Source organism: Sorex fumeus, unplaced genomic scaffold (assembly GCF_029834395.1).
Source record: "Sorex fumeus unplaced genomic scaffold, SorFum_2.1 ptg000044l, whole genome shotgun sequence".
NCBI lineage: Eukaryota > Metazoa > Chordata > Mammalia > Eulipotyphla > Soricidae > Sorex > Sorex fumeus.
The window spans coordinates 26873978-26899867 of NW_026606101.1; the positions used below are offsets into that span (position 1 = coordinate 26873978).

At 41.0% G+C, this 25890-nt stretch overlaps 1 protein-coding gene across 1 annotated transcript; it reads left to right on the plus strand.

Annotated features, from left to right (window-relative positions):
* The first annotated feature begins 6591 nt into the window (after window positions 1–6591).
* On the plus strand, window positions 6592–25238 carry LAMP5 (lysosomal associated membrane protein family member 5). Its single transcript, XM_056121622.1, has 6 exons — window positions 6592–6850; window positions 7385–7557; window positions 7930–8061; window positions 8199–8304; window positions 10045–10233; window positions 24376–25238. The coding sequence occupies exons 1-6, from the start codon at window positions 6787–6789 to the stop codon at window positions 24552–24554; spliced, it is 843 nt and encodes a 280-aa protein (XP_055977597.1). The 5' UTR covers window positions 6592–6786; the 3' UTR covers window positions 24555–25238.
* The last annotated feature ends 652 nt before the right edge of the window (window positions 25239–25890 follow it).

Here is a 25890-nt window from a genome sequence, read left to right on the forward strand (position 1 = left end):
CGGGGGCGTGAGCCAGGACTCCTGCCGCGGCGGCTGCAGCTTCCAGCTCCAGGCGATTGGTCTCTCCGGTCGCTGAAAGACATTTCTAGAATTAGGCCCAGAAAGAGCATGCGGGGAGGAATGGGTTTGGGACTGGGGTCTGTCTGTGCTCGGGTGTTGACCGCCCCCCCCCCCCCCATGACTGGTTAAGGGGGTTATGCAGACTGGATCATAGATTTTGAGGAGCGGGCGGACGTCTGGGAGAATTTCACAAGCTGGATGATTAGGCAAATTTGCTTTTCAAGCAAGTTAAAAAAAAAAAAAGAAGTAGCAAGGAGTCGCGGTGGAGGAAATTCCGCGGGAATTGTTTCGCTTACTTTCTTGGGACAGTTAGCGTCATGTTTTACTATGAAGGGAAAGCGAAGGCGGGCCTCGCTGGGGGAGTTTAGATGAGAGTGCTCCCGGGAGTTCTTATGGGGCGCGGTCCACTGGGGCAGAGAGGGGCGGAACCAAGCAGTCACGGCTAGGGACAGATACTCCACTTTGAGTTGGGGGCAGGAGCTGGGTGGCACCCCAGGTGGCACTGGCGGGGGAAACATCTGCTGGAGGCAGCCTAGGGATGGGTGTCAGGGTCCGCCTGGAGGGGGACACCCTGCAGAGAAAGTCCTGACTTAGGTTCGCCCCTGGAAACTCCCACTGAGGCTGAGTGGGTTTTCTTGCAGCTGGGACCTGAGCGGGAGCCTGCCCTCTGCTCCCGCCTCCACCCCCTATTTAAAAAGTAAGAATGCAGTTGCAAAACATCCTAACCTCACAGCTCTAGGCTTTCTGCAGCGCGGGACGCCCGGAGCCGGTACGAGGTGGGTGGAGGTGGGACTTCTTGACCAGAGCAAGGAGCGAGCAGCCGGAGCCGGCAAGAGCCTCTGCAGAGAGGCCCGGGAGAGCGTGTCCTCATCCTCCAGCGTCGCCTGGGGTTCAGCCTGCGGAGAAGAGGTTCGGCGGTGCTGCGAGCCTCCGTGGCCGAACTCCTCTCAACAGACTTGACTCTCCGTCTGCAAAAAGTTCGCGCGGATCCCCGAGTTGCCCTGGACCCGTCAGGCCGCGGCTGGGATCCCCGCGCACCCCCAGACCGCCGGGCAACTTCGGGAGACCTTTGCCCAGCCGTGAGCCCCCTGACCAGGACGGAACTCTGCCAGTTTCTCAAAAGGAAACAAAGAAGGGAGGCTCAGGGGAAGCAGAGAAACCTCTAACTGGATATCCGCCTTCTCTCTTGTTTAGCACCCTGACATCTCCACCACTCCCGCCCAAGTCTGATTTCTCCCAGGGCCTCACACCCATCCTCCCCTCCTGAATGTGGGGCTGGCGGATACTTTCTAGGGCCTAACAGGTCCGCGGGAAGAAATCTACACGGGGACGCGCCCTCTGTCCCAAACTTCCATCCTTTTTGGGCGTCTTTAAAAGATTAACTTCCTCCTCCAAATATTGAAGACTCAGCGGTTTCTGGTGCCTTAGTGGCCACAATTTGTGAGAATCCTAGCTTCTGGGAATTGATCTCTCTTACCGGGTTTCGGGTCCCGCCAACTCTGCCCGGGAGCGGATGCGCCGAAGCGCCAGTAGCCCAACCTTGGAGTCAGGCGCCCAAGTCTCTCGCAGCCTGAGGTCGTCCCGCGCTCCGGGTGTCAGGCAACCAACCAGCCTCCCGGCCAGTGCGCGCTTCTCCGCTGCAGTTCTCTGGGCTAGAATCCAAAGCCTGTGCGTCCAGCGGAGCTGCATGCCTGAGTAACCAGGCCCGCCCTCCTCCGGACCACGGAAAGGTAATGCAGCACGCCGCGGTTCCTGTGTCTTGATCAGCAGGCCCAGGGTGCTTGTAGGCGTAGTATGCTTTAATAATGGAATTTCCAACAAGTTTACTCCTAAAAATGAATTGATCAGTCACTTACTAGCTAGATAAAGTGACTCAGTGAAACGGACATTTAGTCCTGGAACAATCTGGTTGAAAACCCTTGCTAAAGGCAGGAGAGGTGAAACTACCCCAAGGCTGGTGGAGCAATAGAGTCATAACAAACAGATTAACTTCTTAGATTCCCAATCCACTTGCCTTTGCCATTCACCAAAACCTCTCCTCTCTCCATTTCTTGGTTATCAGAGCATCAGGCAATATTCTCACAGGAAAAAAAAAACTAATCAGAGCAAAGGTAATTTATAATCTGAAGGAGGTGGGGTGGTGCATTTTCGAATTCCTGCTCTCTATGGGAGCTTCTTTTCAAGTACAACATTCAATAGACTGGCCGCTGCCCCGCTCTCTCTCCTCCCAATGGTCATTAATTTCAAATGGACAATTGAAAGAGTAGTTAAGTGGTGATAAGGAGCACCTATGATGTATTAGAAGAGATTTTTAAGGAATTGCATTATCTCAGAATTCAGTAGTAAACTACTTTAAATTATGATCTAAAACCCATTGAGGTCATTGTTATTATTTGGAACAACAACAACAAAAGCAAAACTCTTTTAAATGAGATTTTTATTTTTAATTCTAATACAGAAATGCCCCCTGCCCTTGTGTTTAAGATTTTCATCACCACCATGAAAATAAGGAGAATTGTACTCCATGACCTAAAATCTCACCTCAGCTAGTGGTAAACAATATAAAACAATGTTAGAAACAGCTACTGGTTCCAAAGAAAACAATAAACATGTATTTTTAGACTTAGATTTACTGAACTTTTCGTCTTCATTCCTTTATGAGCAAAGGGCATTCTAGGTAAACTTATAACTTTTAACATTTAAGACTTGGTATGAAAATTAGCTAATGAAAAGACCATTTTTCTATTCCCTTTATGGTTTCCTTCATTGCAGGAATCACCCTGGTTCCGTTTAAATTAGGTGCAGGAGACACCAGTGAAATGAAAGGATGAATGGAATTTCACAGAGGTCATTGTAATCTGAGTGTTTCAGAGGCCCGAACTCTCTTTTCTGATTTTTTTCTACTATTCTATGAATTGGCAATTTACACACAAAATATTCTTCTGTATACTCATCTTTCAATTCCTACCACAAAAGATTTCTATACTAGAGAAGGTTTTAATGATAGAAGGCGGCGATAAAATCAAATAAAAATAATTGTTCAGTGATAATCTGATTATGTTTTAGTAAGCAATAATACTGGCTTAACAATGGCATATATGTCATTCTCAGTTAAATTATGCCTGCTGTTATCTATCCGTTTCTTTGTGTTTATGTTAGGGAGGGAAATGGAGAGGCTGTATCAGCATATGTTATTGAACTTCCATTGCAAGGTGTGCTGAAATACCGCAAGTCAAATTTCAGCTGCAACACAGCATCATTCCATCTCCTTTTGAAGCTCATAAAGGTTTTCTAATGTACATTTCCTCTATTTTTGTAGATTTCCTTCTTGAGCCTACAAATAAAAGTCAATTACTTGTGGAAGCCAGTATAAAGAAATGCATGAGATGATGAAAATATTTTGTTTTATTAATGATAAGCTCTGAGGATGCTATTTTTTGCACATGCCGCATGTGGGCAGGTTTTAAATAAAAAATTAAAATAAGAATTCTATCATCGAAATAGTAATGAGACTGGAGGCCTAATTTATTGCAAATTAATAAATATGAAAGGTAAAGTGTTACATCTTTGACTCTCTTAACACATATTTTTTTATCTGTATTTCCTTTCTTGTCTTTCAGATTCAAGATCCATCTTCTTCAAGAGGCCATCTTTGGTCAATTAACCCAAAAACTACTGTCAACCCCCTATCTTCATGCATCTCCAAATTTTTCACATCAAAGTGGAAATTATAAAAATGCAGGGAACTTTCTTTCAATATCTTTGAAAAGGCAGGCATACAATGGTATGGGATTCATAGTGGCTATTTTATTAAGTCCATATACAAGTTGAAGAGAATTGTTTGAAAAATTTAAAGCAGATTCTAAAGCTAAGGGTATGTAGCACATTTACTTCTGACATTTTATTATGTCTAGCAATAGGAATGATGACTTTGACACAGTCATCGTCCATACACAAGTGTGCATATTTATGTCAGTTTTTCCTCTTTTCCCATTCAAAAAATGAAGGATGGAACAAATTCTGGAAAACTTAAAAGTCTCTTAAAAGTCTGACTTACTGGCAATATTTGCTTCTATATCACCTTTTCTGGAAATTTTAAAGAAATGAACTTTTGCTGAAAAATGAAAAAGTTATTTAATTAATGTAGATGAAAATAAAAATAATAAACACTATGCAACAACTATTGCAACATAAGAATCACTTGGAATGCAAAACTAAATAAATGATTATTTGTAAGTAGGTTTAAGATAAATAACTGGGAAAATCCTTACTTGTGTTTTGAAGATGATATTCCCATGAAGTGTTAAAATTGCTTTCTTTTTGTTATTTAAACTAAGTTCAGTACTTTCTGTTGTCAAAAGGTGACCATTTATGTCAGATCTGGAAATAACCCATTTCCAGTGTTACTACCATGTGATTTAGAAATCAAATACAAAAATATAACTGTACATGACTGCTACCATTTACATTCTAATATTTTGTTACAAATGCAGTATTCAAGTACCTAAGTCGATTTTTAACATCTTAAAATTATTATAAATACATTAATATATAAAAATTATCAAAATAATTTACATATATCTCTTCTACTTGTACAATGGTACCTGTTCATCTTTAGGTATCCAAAGCACCAAGTATAAAGATAGGGAGCGGTTTAAGTGGTAGAATATTATCTCATATTTTTGTATTAAGTTAACCTGTCTTTTATTTTAAATGCGTTTATATTCACTGACTCGCTTGATTAATTAGTCAGTTCCTGAGCTCCCAATGTTTTAGACCAGGCCAAGAAAAAAAGTCTGTACAAGGTCACAAAAGAAATACATAGGGAATCATTGTCCGAAATCGATTCATTTATTTCCTCATTAAAGTACTGGAGGGAAATTAATATAAATGCCTCTTTACAAATGTCCAATTGTTTAATTTTTACAATACAACAGGGGAATAAATAACAGCAATTGCTAACAGAATATATTATCATGTGTATATATATTTTTCAATAAATAATTATTGATTTCAAATCAATCACATTTCCGCAATTATTCTAGATATAACCATTAGTGTAGTTTGTGAGAATTGTTTTTATGCAATTCAAAAAGCAGACACAAAAATAAGAATACAAAAATAGTGTAATTTTAAATATTACTTTATAATTTGAATGGCTGTTGATATAGTTATTGGTACAGAAATGGGCTTAAATAGAAGAATAATTCATTGCTGAAATATTATACATTAGATAGAGGTATATATATTTCAGCAATGTGAATTAGTGTTATGAATTTCAGTTTTCATCTTGTTATTTGGTCTTTGAATAAAAATTTTATGAAAACAAATATATGGTATATTTTAGAGGCAAGATGTTATATAAGGGCTAATGATGATCTCTATAGAGCTAAAGCATGTGATATTTTCTATTTTAATTCTCACTGACCATGTGACATTTGGAAGGTCACTTAATATATACAAGCCTGTGTCTGGAGGTATGTACAATCACAGTGAAATATATATTCTTTGCCTACCCTGTAAGGTAGAAAAGCAGATAAAATTTAAGAATGCACATGAAAAGACTATGTGGTTTCCCCCTTAGTATGGCATTGCTCATTTTATGACATAATATATTATTTATATAATAGAATGCCTGCAAGAAACGTCACCACCAATGATTGAGGACAACACTATTGCTAAAAGATCTGCATACTGATTTATTGAGCAAAAAACTTATAAAAATAAGCAAGTTACCAAGTACACAAATTCCAGAATTAGTCTAGCAGTATTTGTTTCTCTGCCCACTCCCCAGTTGCTGCAGAGTAATAACGGTGTGTGTCATGTGTATATAGCCATGATGATACTGGTTTTGAGGCCCTATATAAACCTCAGAAACTTCAGGCTTACTTACGTACCTCTTGAGAGTGCAGCCACAATCTTATGGTGGATGACCCCAAAGTTTAGAGACCCCTTGAGCCAGAAATCTGAATTCAGAAAACTAGACTGAATGGTTATTCTGCAACGACTACCCCATTTGAGGAGGCGTCAATTTAGGTTTAAATCCATGAGCTCATTGTGAGCAGGGGAGAGAAAGGGACGTCTCCAAATTCAGGGAACTGTTGCCATAGCATTTTCCTTCTCTCTTTCTGCCTACTCCTCCTCCTTCGAAGCCGTAACAATTTGTGCTCTATCGTTTTCTTTCAAGAACAAGATCATTTTGAAAAAAATCAGGATCCCAGCAATGAGATTACCTACACTACCTAGTAACTGTCTCTGGAAGGGCTATTGAATAACTCCGAGGGCGCTATTAAGTTTCTCATGACTGAATCATCTTTGCGGCTGCGATTGCAGAACAGGAAACAGACTCGCGGAGAATTTTAGCACCCCCTCTTCCCTCCCACTAAATCTCATTGGCCCTCAACACCGACCAAGCCACAATAGCTCTCCCAACACTACCTATTCCTTTCAGCACTCCCAGCCGTGGACAGCTCCCTCGCGGCGCGGTGCTTTCCTCCGCAGAGCGAATCCGCGGGAGTTCAGACAGCCCCAGCCGGCGGGTGCGGCATCCTCCAGGACAACCCCTCCGGGCTTGCGCTCCTTACAACGCGCGCTCCCCTCCGCCTCCCTCTCGGAGCCCCCGCCCCTCGCTTACCCGGGCTCACTCCAGCGGCAGCGACTTGGAGGGATTCCCTCTCCGGCGGCCTCCGCAGCGGCACAGCTGGTCTTATTCGCTGCCAGGCGAGCATGGGTCTCCGAGGAAGAGCCATTTCCAGCGTGTACAGACTTCGAGTTCTCCTGATGCTGTTCCGTGAGTAGCGTTTCAGTGACCGCAAGGACAGGTGTCCTCTTCCTACAGAGTAGAGCCAGTAGTCTGAGGTCCAAATGTGCCCCCCTCCTGACGTTTTTGCGGACCTCCCCCTTTTCTTTGGAGGGAGACGGGGAGGGGTAAGCCTTACTGCCAATGCCAAAGGATCACACCTGTATGGTATATTCCAGAGTGCTCTATGGGCCTGTTTTGTAGGATTGAGCATTGGCAGGTAAGATTGGGTTTAAAAGCTTAAACTGGGGGGGGGGGGGGCGGTCAGAGGGGGAAAAATGCCAATAGGCTTTTAAATTAGGAAGACTTTCAAAGGAAAAGAAAGACGGTTACAAATATGCATTAACAGGGTGGAGATGTTGGTATCAGGTTAGAGAAACGGTTTGCAGAGCGCACAGCCGTCAGCAGGCAGCAGGGAACTTTTGCAACCAGAGCCTGTTTGCAGACCATGGCATCTCCCCACTCTTGTGCCCTAGACACAGGGGCTTGCTGAGCCTGGAACCAATAGGATTTTTTTCCCTGCAGATACAATGACTCGAATCATGGCTGAACAAGAAGTGGAAAATCTCTCAGGCCTTTCCACTAACCCTGAAAAAGATATATTTGTGGTGCGGGAAAATGGGACGACGTGTCTCATGGCAGAGTTTGCAGCCAAATTTATTGTCCCTTATGATGTGTGGGCCAGCAATTATGTGGATGTAAGAAACCTTTTCCCCTCCAGCTTGCTCCTAGGGCTCCGGGGCCGAAGGGTACCCTCCCTCCAGGCCCTCTGAAGACCCAGGTCTCCCGCCTTCCGCCCTGTGCCCCTGCAGGCTGCTCCTGAATGCTGCATGGGGGTTCCGGCTTGTAACGCCTCTGCTCGCCCTGCCTGCTTTGAAAGTAAACCCTCTCTCACTCGGCTTCCCTACCGCGGGGGTCTGCACGTAGAGCATCTAACCGCATGTTCCCGGACCTGGGAGCGGGCGCAAAGGAGCGCCCAGGCGTGCAGCCCGGAGTTTGGACGCGCTGCCCTTTACCGTCCCTCCTGGGGCCGGGCGCGCTGAGCGGGGACGGGGCGTCTGTGTTCCCAGTTGATCACCGAACAGGCTGATATCTCACTGACACGGGGAGCTGAGGTGAAAGGCCGCTGTGGTCACAATGAGTCGGAGCTGCAGGTGTTCTGGGTGGATGGCGCATACACGCTCAAACTGCTGTTTGTCAAGGTAACTGCCTGCGGCGTGCCCACAGCGGGTGCAGACCTGGGAAGGGTGTAGACAGTGGTCACCCCTTCCCCAGGTTCTTGCCCCCAGAAGTCCTGGGCTGCTGACGCTCTGTTCTCCCCTCCTCCCCCATCCCGCAGGAAACTCACAACACTTCCAAGGGACTTGAGGGGACTTGGAGACTCAGCAAAGTCCAATTTGTTTACGACTCATCAGAAAAGACCCATTTTAAAGATGCAGTCCGTGGTAAGTAGAGGACAACAGGACTGGGAAGAAAGCTTGGGGGAAAAGCAAAGGAAGTGCAGGGATGAAATTGTTAAATTCTCTCCCAGACCAATTCCGACCTAAGTTTTTTTTCCCAAGGTGAAGGAGCAATGGTCAGTTCCTCTTCTCTCTCTCTCTCTCTCTCTCTCTCTCTCTCTCTCTCTCTCTCTCTTTCTCTCTCTCTTTCTCTCTTTCTTTCTTTCTTTCTTTCTTTCTTTCTTTCTTTCTTTCTTTCTTTCTTTCTTTCTTTCTTTCTTCATCACACCCAGCGATGCACAGGGGTTACTCCTGGCTCTGCACTCAGGAATTACTCCTGGTGGTGCTCAGGGGACCATATAGGATTCCGGGTATAGGCTGCATGCAAAGCAAATACCCTACCTACTGCTCTATCTCTCCAGCCCCAATGGTCAGTTCTTTGGTCTCATGATTAGTAGGTTTTCCAGGATCCGTTGGCCTGAGGAGCTGGGGGCCTTATCCCCTTGGCCTGAGTCTGGATGAAGCTTCCCCTATGAGCCCATCTTTCTGGATTGCTACAGGATCACAGACCAGGCGTTCTTTAATGGAGTACAGAGAAGGAAAAAACTGTGTTTCATTTTCTTCTACATCCTTGGTTTTCTTCTCAGGCCTGTCCCTTCAAAGGGCATTATGCCATCTTTCCAGTCTGCAGATGATGGGTGTCAGTATTTTTTTGTTTATGTCTACAGGGCTCAAAGACTCTCCTCACTGATTTAAGCCATCCTAGAGGGGATTCTGATTAGTTCTAGTTTATGAGCTTACCTGCCCCACATGTCAACAGCTCACCCAAGTCCTCAAAAAGAGCATGGCAAGAGGAATAAGCTGTCACCAAATATCGTGCTCCCTATTGAGGGCACCATCAAAGACCATGTTTCATTCATTCATTTATTCGGCATATAGTCTGATTTACTCATACTGAGACCTTCAAACATTGGAAAATTGATTAGAAAAACGTTTTTTACGAAAGAGATGAGATGACAAGAGTGTGTTTTCTCATCCATTTAATTCCTTATCATGTTAGTAAAAAGGACATTTTCCTCTCTTGATCAAAATTCATATTCAAGTATTTGTGTTAATGTAGATCACAAAAAGGTTGTGTCATAAGAATAATCTTAAGCCAGAAAAGGAGAAAAGGAGGCAGACTTCCGGAGGGCAGCTATGTGCTCAAGGACATTTTTTCCCATAGTATTGTAGTCAGCCATGTTTTGTTGAGACTATGTAAAATGTGCCAAACCAAATCACAGTTTTGTGTCTTTGAAATATCTGTTGTTAGATTTTTATTCAGTAAAAGTAGTTGCATTTTGTATCATTGTTATTTTTGGTGGGGGAGAGTTTGAGTCACACCTGACTCTCCTCAGGGCTTATTCTTGGTGGTACTGGGGGAGCTATATATGGTGCTGGGGATCAAACCCAGTTGGAAACCTGCAAGACAAGTGTCTACCTGCTCTACTATCTCTTCAGTACACACTGTGATCTTTCCTGTATTAAAATTAATATTTAAGGAGTGCCTGCTCATCAAAGTGGGGACATTTGTCTTCCATCACCACTTGATGCCATCTGAAAAATGCCAGCCTCAGCAAAGCGAGTGCCACAGAGTACCTGGGGTGGAGAGGAGGGGTGGGAGCAGAGAAGGGCAAACTGTGGTTAGGAGCAGGGGATGTTCTGCAAATGAGCAGTCCTAACCATTGCTCGGGGCTTTCTCTGCAGCTGGGAAGCACACAGCCAACTCCCATCATCTCGCTGCCTTGGTCACCCCAGCTGGGAAGTCTTATGAATGTCAAGCACAGCAGACTATTTCCCTGGCTTCCAGCGATCCACAGAAGACAGTCACCATGATCCTGTCTGCAGTTCACATCCAGCCCTTTGACATCATCTCTGATTTTGTCTTCAGTGAAGGTAGGTTTATAAGGAAGGGAGGAGGAAATGGGGAGAGGGAAGGGAAAGGTTAACTTCAGGTTAGATGTGGAAAAAGCCCCAGTTTTTTACCACTTGATTCAAGGTTGGCATGACACTATTGCTCCATATAATTTTTTTCAGTGATGAAAACCAATGGCGTTGCACCAACTTTCCTCAAGAGCTATTCCCCCTCCCCCACACCCATCTTTTTTCCTTTCACTTCTTCATTTTTTTTCTCATTTCCTTCCTTCTTTAACCACTTTCTTCTACTTTTTTTTAAATTTAGATTTTTACTAGTGAAACACTATGAGGTACAGTTGTAGATTTACAATTTTTTGTGCTTGGGTTTCAGTTATACAATGATCGAATACCTATCCCTCCACCAGTGCCCATTCTCCACCACCACTGATCCCAGTATCCCTCCCACATCCCATCCCCCCACCCTGCCTCTGTGGCAGGGCATTCCCCCTTGTTCTTCTCTCCTTTTGGGTGCTATGGTTTGCAAAAGAGGCATTGAGTGGCAATCACGGCTGGTCTAGAGTCTACTCTCAGCACACATCTCCCATCCTAGGAGGATCCTCCCAATACCCTTTATTTGGTCCTCCCTTCTCTATCTGAGCTGCCTTTTCCCCCAGCATGTGTGGCTGGCTGCCATTCTTCTCATTCTTCTACTTTTAATTTCCTTTCTCCTCTTTTTAACATCTTATCATCTTCCCTTGTTTACTTTCCAGAATGCAGGGATAGAGGTTATGAAAATAACCATCTTTAAAAAATTGATGCAAATTTTCCAGGGCAAAACAGTCAAATGACTCAAGTAGCTTTTTAGAGAGTACAGGTTGACTAAGGGCCTTTGCTTTTCTAGGTTTCAGTTTTCCCCCATTTTATCAGGCCTTTCTATCTGTAGTTCTACTCCAGAGCCTCTGTGGTTCATAAGGCATGTATGTGTGTGCTAGACACACAATATATATACATATATATATATATATATATATATATGTCTTAGAGAAGCTTGCTTCCTTTAGTACTAGCCTTTAAGGGGAAGAACATGAGACCCCCAGAAGGAGGAAGGGAAACTGATATTTCTTAGATGTAAAGGAGAATTCTTCTGAGACTACTCTAGCCTCTGAAAGGGGATCAGGCAGGATATACCTGGGGCAAGGTCAGGACATCTCATGGTTCTCTGCATCCCAGCATGCACAAGACTGAAGGGAGGCCACATTTCTGCAGTAATGTTTAATGGCAAGTGTGAGGTAAAAGAATTCCTCAGTTACTTGTTTTCTCCTTTTTCTGAAGAAGATTGTTAGTCTGATATTTTGTTTATTTCTTTTGGTGAAAATGGAATAGAGAAATGGAGAAAGATTCTGTTTTCTGTATGGGTGATTTCCTATTTTCTTGGGGATATCAGGTAAACCCAATTATTAAAAGTATAGAAGGAAGTCACCAACTGTTTCACAAGCAAATCATTTTCCAAGGAATTCAGCTTTCATGAAATACCATACCCCCTTTCAAACTCTACTGAATAGAATCCACTCCCTCCATGATTATTCAGAAGTCATTGTGAGAATTCCTAAATTCAATTGTCCTTAATGCAGACTGAACATTTTATTTCTTGTTTATCTTGTATTTTTTAATGGTACAGCACTTGATATACAGCAGATGTCCAGTTAATGTTGACTGAATTTTGTATTCTGAAGTTGTGTATTCAATTAATATGACTTTTAAATGATTGGAATGCTGAACAGTCATGATGAAATACTTTTAATAAAATAGTGACACATGTTTCTAATTTTATGAAAGGATGCTATTCTATTTTAATGTACTTCTTATGAATTGAAACCAAATCTGTCATGACCCTAACATTGAAAACTAAATGTAGAAGCATTTATAAAATGTAAAAATCAATATCTTCCTTAAAATTAAATGCTCAGCATGTTAAATGTAATTTGGCTTGTGATTGTTGACATTCAGAAATTTGTTATGAAAGTATTGGGCTGTGTAGTTATCAGGCCACACCGTAGGTATTTTGAGTTTAGTGGGATACTTTTAAAAGTTTCTAATTGCTGTTAGATATCTTGCTTTTTTGCCGTCCTTATTTCTTGGTGATATGTGGCTATAATTCCTGTCTTACAAGCTCTTCATCATAAACACAGCCTTTCTTGAGTTCTTTTAGTTCCTAAGAAATCAAAATTCCTAGATGTTTAGGATTCCAGAAACACTTTCTTTATAAAAACAAGAGCTACTTCCCTAGAAATTAGTGAAGTTCATGATGTGGAGTTAAGACTTTCTTTTGTTTAAAAGGCAGCATATAGCTCCTCAACAATCCCAGACAGGAGGAGTGACTGTTGAATTGAAAGGGAGTTTGTAAGCCTATATAACTACCAAAAAGCAGATATATTAAGTGCAAGCAAATTGCACTTGTCTCACCCGGGTTTTTCTGGGTAATAATTAGGATGTTCTCTTCTGTATGGTGCCCTGGGGCTCAAGTCTCCAGGCTCCTGGGAGGAGGCAAGCCTCATTCAGAATCACTCACTGAATCGAATTGCCTTTGTGTGACTCGGGTTCTTTTGTTCCTGGCTCCTCCTATCTGTGCCTCTCAGCACCTGCCCCCCACTGTGTTTTGTAATAGATTATTTTATTCATCTGGTAGAATCCCTAAAATTCCTTTTAGGGTGCCTTCCCAGGAAAAGGACAGGGTCTTCCCCATAGTAGACATGCTCTGGAGACTCTGGATGTTTTGACCAGTTCTCTGTGTGTGTGAGAGTTGAGCCTGACCGAATAGAAGAATCAGGTATCTGCATACCCATTGCAGGGGTGTGTACAGATGTATGTGTGTGTATGTGATGTGTGTGTGTGTGTGTGTGTGTGTGTGTGTTCACAGCCATGGTCCAGTAGAATCTACCACATAAGGACTTCCAGTGAGGAATCTAAACTTTTTGTCAGGGATTATATCAACCAATTGCCCATTTTACATTTGTCCCCTTAATAAACTTGGCAAAAAGCTAGAAAAGGTCTGCGCCAGAATGATGGTAAGTGGCACTGTAAGTGGCCATCCCCTGTATTTGATCCTTGGTACCATATATATGGTCTCCTGATTCCTGTCAGGAGAGATGATCCCTGAGCCCAGGGCTGGGAATAAGCCCTGAGCACTGCTGCTGGGTATGGCCCCCAAACAAAACCGACCAATATAAACTAGGAAAGGTTCATTAAATGAGTTAGTGGACATTGAAGAGGGACTAAAAGCAGCCTAAATAAACATTGATGCTTTTATTCCACAAATTCCTTTCAATACACTGAACTTAGCTACTGCACTGATCTCCAACAAAATTCAATTAATATAGCTATCTCCATTTGAGGATACACAGAAATCATTAGGTGAAGCTTATTAGCAAGCAGTATCCCTTGTTAGGTCTGGGAGCAAGGACCCAATATTCCTTTTCCAAAAAGTTCACTGGTAAGTGCTATTGCTTGTTTATGGAACACTATATAAAGGGTTCCAGTGATTTTGAGCTCATCAAGGAAAAATATAGATCAGTAAGATATAATAAGCTTGCATTTAACATCTTAACATACAACATCTTAACATATAACAAGCTTTGTCAGGTGGTACTTGGTCAAGGTTGCATGAGAATAGAATCTTGTCACATCATAAAACTGTCCATAAACATTCTCAATACTTTGGGGACCAGCATATAGAAAAGAGAGAGGTCAAGGGAAGTCCTAGACTAGAGGACAATATAGATGAGGCTTGCCAATTTATGTACTCTTAGGTTATTTTTTATGTTTGTTTTTTGGTTTTGGGGCTATCCAGCTTTGCTCAGGGCTAACTCTTGGCTCTGTGCTCAGGGATCATCATTCCTAGTGGTATCAGGTGGGGAGAACTAATGTGGGTCAGCCACATGCAAGGTAAGTGCCCAATTCATTATACTCTTGATCTGGTTCCAAATATACTGTTGTTTACAGGAGTCTCAGGTTTAGAGGTTTAGAGGAGCAGTAGTGATTGGGGAAGTTGCTGTTTATAACTTCAAATTCCAGTAATTTTGTTTCTGAGGGGTTACCTCTAGTAGTGCTCAGAGTCTACTTCTGGCTTTGATTGTGTTCTCTCAGAAGCAGAGTATGTTGACACAAGTAGTTTCTTTATAATATTAAATATGTAAAACCACTAGTAAGTAACTAAGCATGAAAGGGAGATGTAAGCAGGCAAGGCAACCTGCACAGATGCGTTAATAGGAAGTCGACCATTGTGGCCTAGGGCTCAAACCGGAAATGTAGAATGTGTATCAGAGGGTTAGGGAAAATGTATGTAGTCTTACCTGAGACTTAGCTTCTATTAACCCTTCACCATTGGTAGTCAGTAAGGTAGGAAGAGGTTGATTTTCTGAGCCTTCCAATATTGGTAACCTTGTCTGTCAAAACCTATTAGTAGAACATGTGAGAATGGTGAATGGTAGAGTATAAAGACCATACCACTGTCCCTTTCTGTTATTTGTAGGGACAGGTTTACTTGAATCTCTGCCCTATACATGGCTACAGTCTAGTAGAAAACTGCTTTTTTATTGTTGCTTCATTTACAAATTTTAACTTTGAAATTTTTTCTCAAATTTTTAAATAAATGAACTAAGGTAAAGGTAAAGGCCCTCAAATTGATGGTCAATTTGCTCGAGCGGGCCCAGTAACGTCTCCTTTGGAGACTTTGTTGTTACTGTGTTTGGCATGAGTGTAAATGTTTGTATGCTTTAGGGACACAATATTACCACAGCATACACACTATCAAAATACTACTATCCCTTCACCACTATCTGTAAGATTGTTGCTGTCTACTTCCTAGCCCTTGGTGATATTAGGTCCATTGTTAAATGCAAAATTTCATCTTTTTCTATAGCTGAATAGTATTCCTTTGTGTATTTATGTAGCATAACTTCTGTACCCACTCATTAATCTTCGGATATTTGGTTTGTAAACAGATCTTTGCTACAATGAATACAGGTGTGTATCTATCTTCTCAAGTTGGTGTTTTTGTGTTCTTCGGATATTTTCCTATGAGTGAAATTTCCAGACATATAGTAGTTCCATAGGACAATGTGAAAACCTACGTATGAAAACAGCATGGAAACTTAGTGTTTCCTATGCATATTAAGAAAAAAGTCTATACAATGGTTTCTTTTGTATGTCTTATTTATAGCCAATACATAATTGCTTTCAATGCCCTTTTCTAATCACTAGAGGTTATAGTTAGGTGAATGTCTGCTTTTCTCCAAAGCTCACTTCTCAGTATACAGCATATGTTTTGCTGAGGTTATGAGGCCAGTATTCAGACAACCCAGAGAATATCAGGAAAAATGGGCAAATGTCTTCCTCCAGCTGCTTCCTCATACAGTGGAGGGAAGTTCAGCCCAGAAGGCTTTTGCTCCTTGAACAGGAGTATTCAGAGCAGGAGACAGTAGGGTACTTACCTCTTGAATCACTACTCCTCTCAAAGCTCTTTATTTGGGGGTACAGTGAAGATTTCTTGTAGTCTGTTTCAGGAAATAAGCACAAGTTATGAACTGTGGTCAACAAAGAAAGCTAAACAAAATGAAATCTTATGTATACCTAGAAAGCAGAACCTAAGAAGAATTAGAATCTCAATAGGTATTTTTCCTTGGGTTTATGATACTGAGGGATTTCCATGGCACCTGGTAACTAGAAACAGATTGCCCTACTGTTTTCTAATATGTTGTCATCTGATACTTTCCAATGACTAGGATGATTGTTGCCTTACCCATCATAGACCACCAACCTTGTGCCCTGTTTGGAGCACTCAAGAATCCTGAATGCGGTCAGTGCAGGTGTATGAGGAATTCAAAGACCTATGTCTATGGACAGGGAGTTTGACATTGTGAGCATTCAGATTTGGATGCTTGACTAGGCTAAGGAAATGGATGTTCTTCTTTCTGGTGGAGGGATAAGGTGTTACTTCTAATCCAAGTTCTATAATCAATTATATTGCACAAAATTTTAAGCTCTCGATCCCATAGGATTTGTGGATATAATTAAGAGTGTTGCAAATTTCAGTGGAAAAACTAGCATCTTTATTTTCATTAATTTATGATTAATATTTCACTTTTCCTTTCATTCTATTTGAAGGTAGCAGCCCAAAGAGGTATTAGAGTACCTAAGACTTTGTCTCCAGTAGAAACTATAGGCATTTTATTTATCTATTTGTGCCTATGCTTTGTTTATTTGTTTTTGGCCACACCCAGCTATTCTTAGAGTTTAAATATGGCTCTGCATTCAGCGATCACTCTTAGTGAATTTGAAGGACTGTATGGTAATCGAACCTGGGCTAGCTGCTTGTAAGACAAACATCTTACCCACTACACTATTTTTCCGACGCTAAAATTATAAACAGTTTAATATCATATAAGTTTTTTAATATATTTTCAAAGCAATATTTATTAAAAGTTCTCACTGATTTTCAGTTATGACACAAATATACAAGTGAAGAAATACAAATTTCTATATCCCCACTATTCTTAAATTATTTTGAGGGTTATAAAGTTTAGTACAGTGGTTACAGCACATGCTTTGAGTGGAGCCAACCCCTGTTTGATCACTGATAATATGTGGTCCCCTAAGTATAACCATGTGTAGCCCTGGAAGCCCTTGAGCACTGCTGTGTCTGATTTGGAGGCCCCTGAGCCCTACTGGGGTAGCCTTCATAATTCCAAGGAGTGATGGACCTTAGCATCACCATATCATTTTGTCCTCACATGATCTACATGCCTGCTTGGCTCAGAATTGCCTGGATAGGCCCCTCAGGAGCCCCAGTGGGGAGTCCCCTCCCCCCAACAAAAACAATTTTTTTCTTTTCGGGTTACACCCAGCAATGAACAGGGGTTACTCCTGGTTCATGCACTCAGATATTACTCCTGGCGGTGCTCGGGGGACCATATGGGATGCTGGGAATCAAATCCAGGTTGGCCATATGCAAGGCCCTATCTGCTGTGCCATCGCTCCAGCCCCAAAGAACAATAAATTATTTTGATAATCAGACTTCCAGAAAATTTGTTTCCTTGGTAATCCAGTCTATCTTATCTTTATCCATTTAATTTATATAAGTGTTCCTCTGAGGAGGATTTCATAGCTTTATCACAGTGGCACAAAAATGATGGCAACTTCTGCTTTAGTGAGTTGTGACCAGCTATTTTAACTGAAAGAGAATAATGTAGAGTATAATGATGATCTATGGAAAGATAACTATTATTTTGTAAAGCCTTGGTTTTAGTTCTCTGCATATGTGCATCTTCTGAGTTGTAATGTACTATATTACTTTTTGGGGCGTAGAGACAAGCTTGAGAACACTGACTTTCCAAAATAAAAAAAAAACAGTCAAATAAAAAGTCAGAAGAAACTGAAAAATAGCAAAAGCTAAAAATGTCCAAGAGAAATTGTGCGTGGGTTTTTTTTTTTTTTGCTTCTTGGGTTACATCGGTGATGCACAGGGGTTACTCCTGGCTCTGTATTCAGGAATTACTCCTGGTGATGTTCGGGGGACCATATGGGATGCTGGGAGTTGAACCCGGGTTGGCCAAGTGCAAGACAAATGTCCCACCCACTGGTCTATTGCTCCAGCCCAGAAATTCTGTTCTTTTATGGGTTTAGAATATCTCTTAAATGCCTTTAGTGATATATTATTTTAAAATTTAGAATCCTTTTGACTTTAAAAAGGTGTGACCCAAAAAGAAAAAAAAAGCTACTGCAATGAGTAGTCCAAGCATTATGAAAGACCCTAATGAGTAGAGTCCTACATAAATGAACATTAGTAACTGTTTCCTACAGTAAAGCACAGGGTCATCACCATAATTGGGATGAATAAGAAGCAGGACTAGCCTGACATTATGTCAGCTATTTATGTACTTTTGGAACAGTATGAACACACTTTTGGTTTCCAGAGCAATATGGGGTTTGGAATAGATCATAAGGAAGAATCAAGTCAGGAAACCATTTTTATTTGAGCACTTAGTGGATGGGGTGGTTAAGGGTGGGAATTCAATATTTTTCTTGATAGTTTTAAAAATCTATTTAATTTCCCAAGAACTGTTGAAGTCTATAGCTCCAAATTTCCTTGCTGTCACCCACTTTCAGTGGGATGTTTTGTTAATTTTTTTTCAAATGGCAACAGCAAAACAAATTTTTAAGAAATGAAACACAGCAGCACTTCACCATCTTTGTAAACCAAGATGCATCATGTTTTGTTTCTATCTCTTCCTTAAGGGATGGAATGTAAGATGTTATTTGATAGAACAACACCAAAATTATTCATTGATGGCTCAATGGACTGGAGTGCATGCTTGCATGCAGGAGGAGGCCTGGGTTCAAGCTGCTGCACTGGATGGTACTGAAGAGGCAGTGGCTTCTGAACACTATCAGATGTTAATCACTCAAGCCCCTCTGCCCCCAAATGGAAAGGTTAATTGAAAGGGTATTACAATTATGATCTGATACTAGTTATGAAGTGTGAATGTTTTTATCACACTATCAAGTACAGCTATTGGGTGTTCTTCAGTCAACTCCATTCTGACATGATTCACCTGGAAATCAGATCTTAAGGGCTCACCCTACAAGGTTGCTTCCTTTCTTCAGGTAATTATCTGGGGTTCCTACTGACCAGGTATAGATAGGTGGTTCCCACAACCTTGTTGGGTTTGTAATTTGCAAGAGCTACTCACAAAACTAAGAGAGTTTACTTGCTAGATGATCCAATATCATTACAAAGAACAGATAGATGGAGATTAATTGGGCAAGGTATGGGTTGCGGGTGGGTAGGAAAGTAGTTTCAATGACTTCTCAATTAACCCTTCTGCCCATGCATCTCCAGGGGTTCACTAAGACTCACCCAGAATTCTTCTGTTTGGGAATTTTAGGGAGACTTTGTTACAGAGATACAATTTACTAAATGATTGACCACTGGCAATTTAACTCAATTTCTAACCACTGCCACCTCCCTAGAACTTAGAAGGTTGGGGCTGAAAGTTCTAATCCTTTATTTCAGGAATGACCTCATGACTTTCCCAAAGTCATCTATTAACATAAACTTGGAGATAGTAATAGAAATTTATTATGAATAACAAAATGTTTGCAGCTAGCATAATGGGATCTAGCAAGTCCTGCCATGATCCATGTTGGTCCACATTACAAGGGTGACTGTGTATCTATGCATGGAAAGCAAATAAGCTTTGATGTTAAAATGTCTTCTCCAGGAGGCCTCAGTTTTATTCATTGCTCAATCCAAAGAGACACTGTAGTAGACTAGAAAAAAAAAAACACCCTCTACCTATAGAGCCTGGGGCATGTGTCTGCCTCTCATACTAAGAGTCCCCTCTCTGGAGTGATGAGTATATTGACTACAGACTGATACTCAAGGAATGAGACTCTTTAGAAAGGAATCTAATAAACAAAGTTTCTCTATTAATTATTTTTAATGTCTCTGTAGTAAGTAGAAAGGAGCTAACACAAATAGCTTCTTAATTTTTGCAAAAATTTTGGCTAAAATATTTTTTTAATCTATAGAGACCAAGTAAAGAGTTCAAGGAGCTAGAATGTATGGCTGGCATGAAACTTGGGGTCCTGTGTTCTATCTCAGTCACAGCACGGACCCACAGAAATAAGGTATCATTTCATACTAGTAAGAATGGCATATATCAAAATTATTAGAAAAAATAGAGTGTTGGTGTGGGTGTGGTTAAAAAAACCTCACTTCCTATTTATGAAAATAATGTCTTTTTGGGGGTGGGTGGGCACAACTGGTTGTGTTCTGGGCTGATCTTGGCTCTGTGCTTACAGATAATTCCTGAGGGTGCTCTGGGTACCATATTAGGTTCTGGGGATCAAACTGGGGTTAGCTATGTGCAAGTCAATCACCCTACCTGCTGTACTGTCTCTCTGGCCAGAATGTTGTCTGGTTTAGCTGTTATGGAAACATTATTGAGACTTCTCAAAAACTAAGAATAGATGGGGGCTGGAGCAATAGCACAGCGGGTAGGGCGTTTGCCTTGCGCGCGGTTGACCTGAGTTTTATTCCCAGCATCCCATATGGTCCCCTGAGCATCGCCAGGAGTAATTCCTGAGTACAGAGCCAGGAATAATCCCTGTGCATTGCCGGGTGTGACCCAAAAAGCAAAAAACAAAAAAACAAAAAAACAAAAAAACCAACCCAAACAAACAAACAAAAAAACTAAGAATAGAGCTTCCATGATCCAGTGATTTCACTTTGGATTATTAACCCCAGAAGTATAGAAATACTAACTTGAAAAGATACATACATATCATTGTATGTTCATTATAGTGCTTAATTCAGTAGTCATGTTATGACAACAACCCAAATGTTCAACAAAAGACCAATGGATAGAGAAGGTGTGGTGCATAAACACAATGGAATACTGTAGTGCCACAAGAAAAAAAAAATAAAACATGGAGTTCATTGCACCTTGGATGGAAATGGAGAATGTCAAGCTGAGCAAAGTAAGCCAGAGGGAGGACAAACACTGAAATATTTCACTCATCACTGGAAGATAGGAAAATAAAACAAAAGATATAGACAGTATCAATTAATAACAAATCCTGGGCTGTAAATTGAGTTTCACCATATTAGTGGGAAGTAGGTAGACTGGAGGTAAGTCAGGGAATGGGAGATGTGGGTGACACTTTAATGGTATTAAGGTGAGGTAACTGACCATGAATGTCAACAGTTTTATAAACATGTAACCTAAAGTAAAATAAAAAAAAAAAACAAGCAAAAAAGGTCAAAACCAAACAAATAAAAAAGAATGAATCTGCTAATAATAACATTGACCCTTGAACAACATGGTGATGAGGGCAAGAGACCCCTGCAAGTAGCCAATTGAATATAACTTAGAAGTGACCTTTTGAAATTGTGTGTTCTGCTTCTCCAGATTTAACTAGCTGATATTTTTAGCTGATTATATTTGTGATTTCTGAACCTATAGAGTACATATATTTGTACACACATATGTATGTATATAAACATGAACAAGCTACTAAAACTATTCCATATAATTGGATCCACATAGCTGAAATTATGTCATTCAAGTCAACTGTATCTGAATTGGGGGATAAATGAAGCAATTTTTGATTTATAATTTGAAGATAAATGTAGGAACCGGATACATTAAGTAGAGTTAAAAAAAACTGTTGCATACACATTACCATATTCTTACTATTTTTGAGGAAAATCTGAAGTACTCATGTTTCATCCTCTTTTCTGTGGGTCTCAAGCGAGGAGAGAATAACTATGTCAACGAGGATTCTGGAGAAGCCTGGAAAAGAGTGGGGCATAATGAAGGTTTACCAGGTCTTCTAGACTCAAGACCTTGGTCCATTTAAGGGGATAAATACCTATGGCTTGTTTTCTCAAGTTCTGACTTCAAAGTTTGGTGAAAAGGACAAATTACCTACAGGAGCAAAGGAGCCTGAATCAATACGTGCCTGTTTCTGGAAAGTGGTTCTGAAATTTTGTGAGCAAAAATTATGTTTTATGATTATATGGAACAAGGTACTAAAACTATTCTGAATTTTAGGAAGCATAGAAGGAATTAACCCTGAATTGCTGGTTACATGAGATATTCATTTGTGAAATTTCTTAAACTTTACAGTTTCTTTAAAAAAAACTTTAGTGTAAAGTGGATAGGGCATTTGCCTTGCATGCGATCTGGGTATGATCCCCGGCATCCCATATGGTCCCCTGAGCACTGCCGGGGGGGTGAGTGCAGAGCCGGGAGTAACCCCTGAGCATTGCCAGGTGTGACCCAAGAAGCAAAAAAAAAAAGTTGTAGTGTAGCGGCTGGAGAGATAGCACAGGAGTTATGACAGGTTCAATTCCCGGCACATCATATGGTCCTCTGAATCCTCCAGGAGTAATCTCTGAGTGCAGAGCTGGGAGGAAGGCCTAAGCACAACTGTGTATAAGTCCCATCCCCCAAATTGTTGTATAATTTTACATATATTAAAGCACAAACCCAAAGTTTAAGCTCAGTGTATAATTTGGTGGTGTGACTCTTAGGCAGTGCTCAGGGAGTCTGTGAGCCCACTCCTGAACAGAGGTAGTTTTACCTGTACTTGCATTTGTGCAACCTGAATATAGATCCAAATATAGTATGCTGGGGCCTGAGTAATAGTACAGTGCATAGTATAGGCTTGCCAACTCTATTCTATGCCCAGCACCCCATATGGTCTCTTGAGTCAACTTGAGTGCAGAGCCAGGTGTAAGCCCTGAGCATAGCTGACTGTGGTCCCAAAACAACAAAAACAAGATATAACAAGTATGCTTTAATACACATGAATACCTGCATCTTCCTTCCCAGATGTAGGCATTTCTCTGATTTTAATAACCATACACTTAATTTCCCTGCTCTTGAACTTCTTACAAATGTCATACACTGTTATACGTCAGACAACTGTCTCTCAATTTTTAGTGTTTTTGGGATAATGAATTTTGCATCACTGTAGCTCATTTCATTTTGTTGCTGATAAATATTCCCTTGTAATAATGTACCAGTTAAGTTTTCCATTCTAATTTTATGGGTTATTTTGGCCATCTTTCATTTTAGGTAACTATGAATAAAGCTTCTATAAAGACTGATTAAGTCTCTATATGTTTTCATTATTATGCTTGACTTGTGCTGGAGCGATAGCACAGGGGGTAGGGTGTTTGCCTTGCATGCAGCCAACATGGCCAACCCGAGTTTGATTCCTCCACCCCTCTCCAAGAGCCTGGCAAGCTACGGAGAGTATCTCACCTTCACAGCAAAGCCTCACAATGGGGACGTTACTGGACCCGCTCGAGAAAATCGATGAACAACGGGAGAACAGTGACAGTGATTATGCTTGAGTTAATTACTAGAAATAAAGTGCTGGCTTATCTATTTGCTTTTTTTAGAAGCTCATATATGTTTTTTATTTTTTAAACAAAAATAGTTGTAACTTTTCCTACTGTGTATGATTTCTAGTTGATCCATATTATTGGCAGCACTTATCTTCAGTCTTTTTCTAAACTGCATTTATTTGCTTGCCATTCTCTAAATATATACGTACACATATATATTTAATAAAAAAGCTTAAAAACAAAATAAGGAGGGTAGAGAGGATAGGAAAGTAGGTAAGCTGCTTGTTAGCAAGTGGGTAAACTGGGTTCAGTGTCCAAATGGTTCCTCAAGCCCCCCCGGGAGTGATCCACAGGCCAAATCAGGTGTAAGCCCTGAGCAACTCTGAATGTTGCCCAACAACTGAAAATAAAGTCCAAAAATCAACAATAAGGAATATATTAGTATATTGGTTGTATCTAAGGCAAATTTTTGGAAAGTTAAATAAATTATCTGGCTATTTTGTTGTTGACACCTGCTCTAAAAGTGATACTTTTTGTTTATTTAAGTGATAAATTTTTAGTTGATATTATGCAGAAATCTTTTTTTTTTTGCTTTTTGGGTCACACCCGGCAATGCAATGCATAGGGGTTACTCCTGGCTCTGCACTCAGGAATTACCCCTGGCGGTGCTCAGGGGACCATATGGGATGCTGGGAATCAAACCTGGGTTGGCCATGTGCAAGGCAAACGCCCTACCCACTGTGCTATTGTTCCAGCCCCTATGCAGAAATCTTAAAGCAAGAAATATGAGGGGACTATTGGGGAAATATATTTTCAAAAGATGGGATTGGTATTCAAATATTATATGTCTAAAACTTAACAATTAATAACTTCATAAATCACAGTCCTTCATGAAAATTTAAAAATTATTTTTAAGAAGGAGCGATAGCACAGCGGTAGGGCGTTCGCCTTACAAGCGGCCAACATGGCCATCCCAAGTTTGATTCCTCCACCCCTCTCGGAGAGCCCGGCAAGCTACGGAGAGTATCTCGATATGCCAGACACAGTAACAACAAAGTCTCCAATGGAGACTGCTACTGGGCCCGCTCGAGCAAATCGACGATCAACGGGAGGGCCTTTACCTTTACCTTTAAGAAGGAAGTCTTTCTAAAGGTTATTCGAGAAATCTTTCCCAATATTACAAATAGTTTATTCATAGGAGAACTTGTGATTCATAATATTTTGACAGGAACTCATTGCTTTCTTCCTCTTTCTCATTTCAGAGCATAAATGTCCAGTGGATGAACGGGAGCAATTGGAGGAAACCTTGCCCCTGATTTTGGGGATCATTTTGGGCCTTGTCATTGTGATTACGCTGGCAATCTACCATGTTCACCTCAAAATGACTGCCAACCAGGTGCAGATTCCTAGGGACCGATCCCAGTATAAGCACATGGGCTAGGGCCATAATGGCAGGGACCCCCAAGTTTCCTTCCCCAGCTGGATCAGGTAGAGAAACAAAAAGCACTTTTCACCTTATACATGGGATCTATCAACATAGCTATAATCCCATAGGCCTGGTTATCAAAGGCTTGCTTGACCTGCATCCATGCTTAAAACCAGGGATGGGGTAGGGATTCTTCTGAATTTCTGGAGCAAATGGCAACTCTCATTGTTGGGACGATGGAGGGAGGGTGTCAGCCATCTTTCATGCTCATGGTGGCTTGGCTTTGACTCTCCAAAGAGCAACACACACAACTCGCGGAGGTATCTAGCTCCAAAGTTTAGGATTTGGAAATACACTGCTTTGGGGAAGATACTCCTTAAGGTTCTTAAGAACAAGGAGTGATTGCTTCCTTAAACACAGCTGGCTTAATCTACACAATAAATACAGCCTCATGCTCCCTGCAGCAAGATCCTGAAAGTGATCCCTGCTTCTGGCTGGCATTCTGCATGTCTAGTGATTGTCTTGGGAATGTTTCACTGCTACCTGCACCCAGTGACTTTGCAGCACAAGAACCCGTTTAGTGTAACTCTGCAGAGTTGCTTGGACTTCATAGTATGTCAGGTATAAGTAAAGGAACCTGAAGAATCAACCATGTGAGTTTGTGTTTTTCCAGATGAATTAAAAACCTCTACTGTCTAATGTCTGGTTGCTTTCTTGAAACAAGAACACAAAATGTAAAAGCTTAGTTTGGCATCGAGAGGAGAAAGGGGAATGGAAGAGAGGATTTTGCACTTTTCCAAGAAGAAAGACAAAAAAAAATTCTTTTAAGTGAAAAAAATGGATATATTTTGGCAAATATAAGTTACTTAAATAATGGCACCTCTTGAAGGATTAGTCTAATATTTTTTCAGATGCTTTGATAACTTGGCATTTCACTGTAAAAAAAAGTGCCCTGAATTAGGTATCCTAGATTTAGTTTTCTTTGAAATGTGAAGTCAATTGCAGAAATTTCTTAGAGAAATATACATAGCTGAATTTCACTTGATCACTTGATCACTTGACATCCTGATACTCATTGATTTGCTCGAGCAGGTGCCAGTAATATCTCCATTTGTCCCTCCACTACCCAGCCAAATTTCACTTATTTTCTAAAAATTGGTTTTGTAGAAAAAGTGAATGTAGGTAGTAGATATCCTTTTTCTCTGGTTCAGAATGGGAAACTCCTCCCTGCCACACACGTCAACATATGAGAGACAGCCCATGAATTCATCTCCCTAAATCCTTAAAAGATTTTTTTTTTGTCCCAGAAAGTTCTAATTATTCTAACAGTTCTAACAGCTAGTTGCTGTTT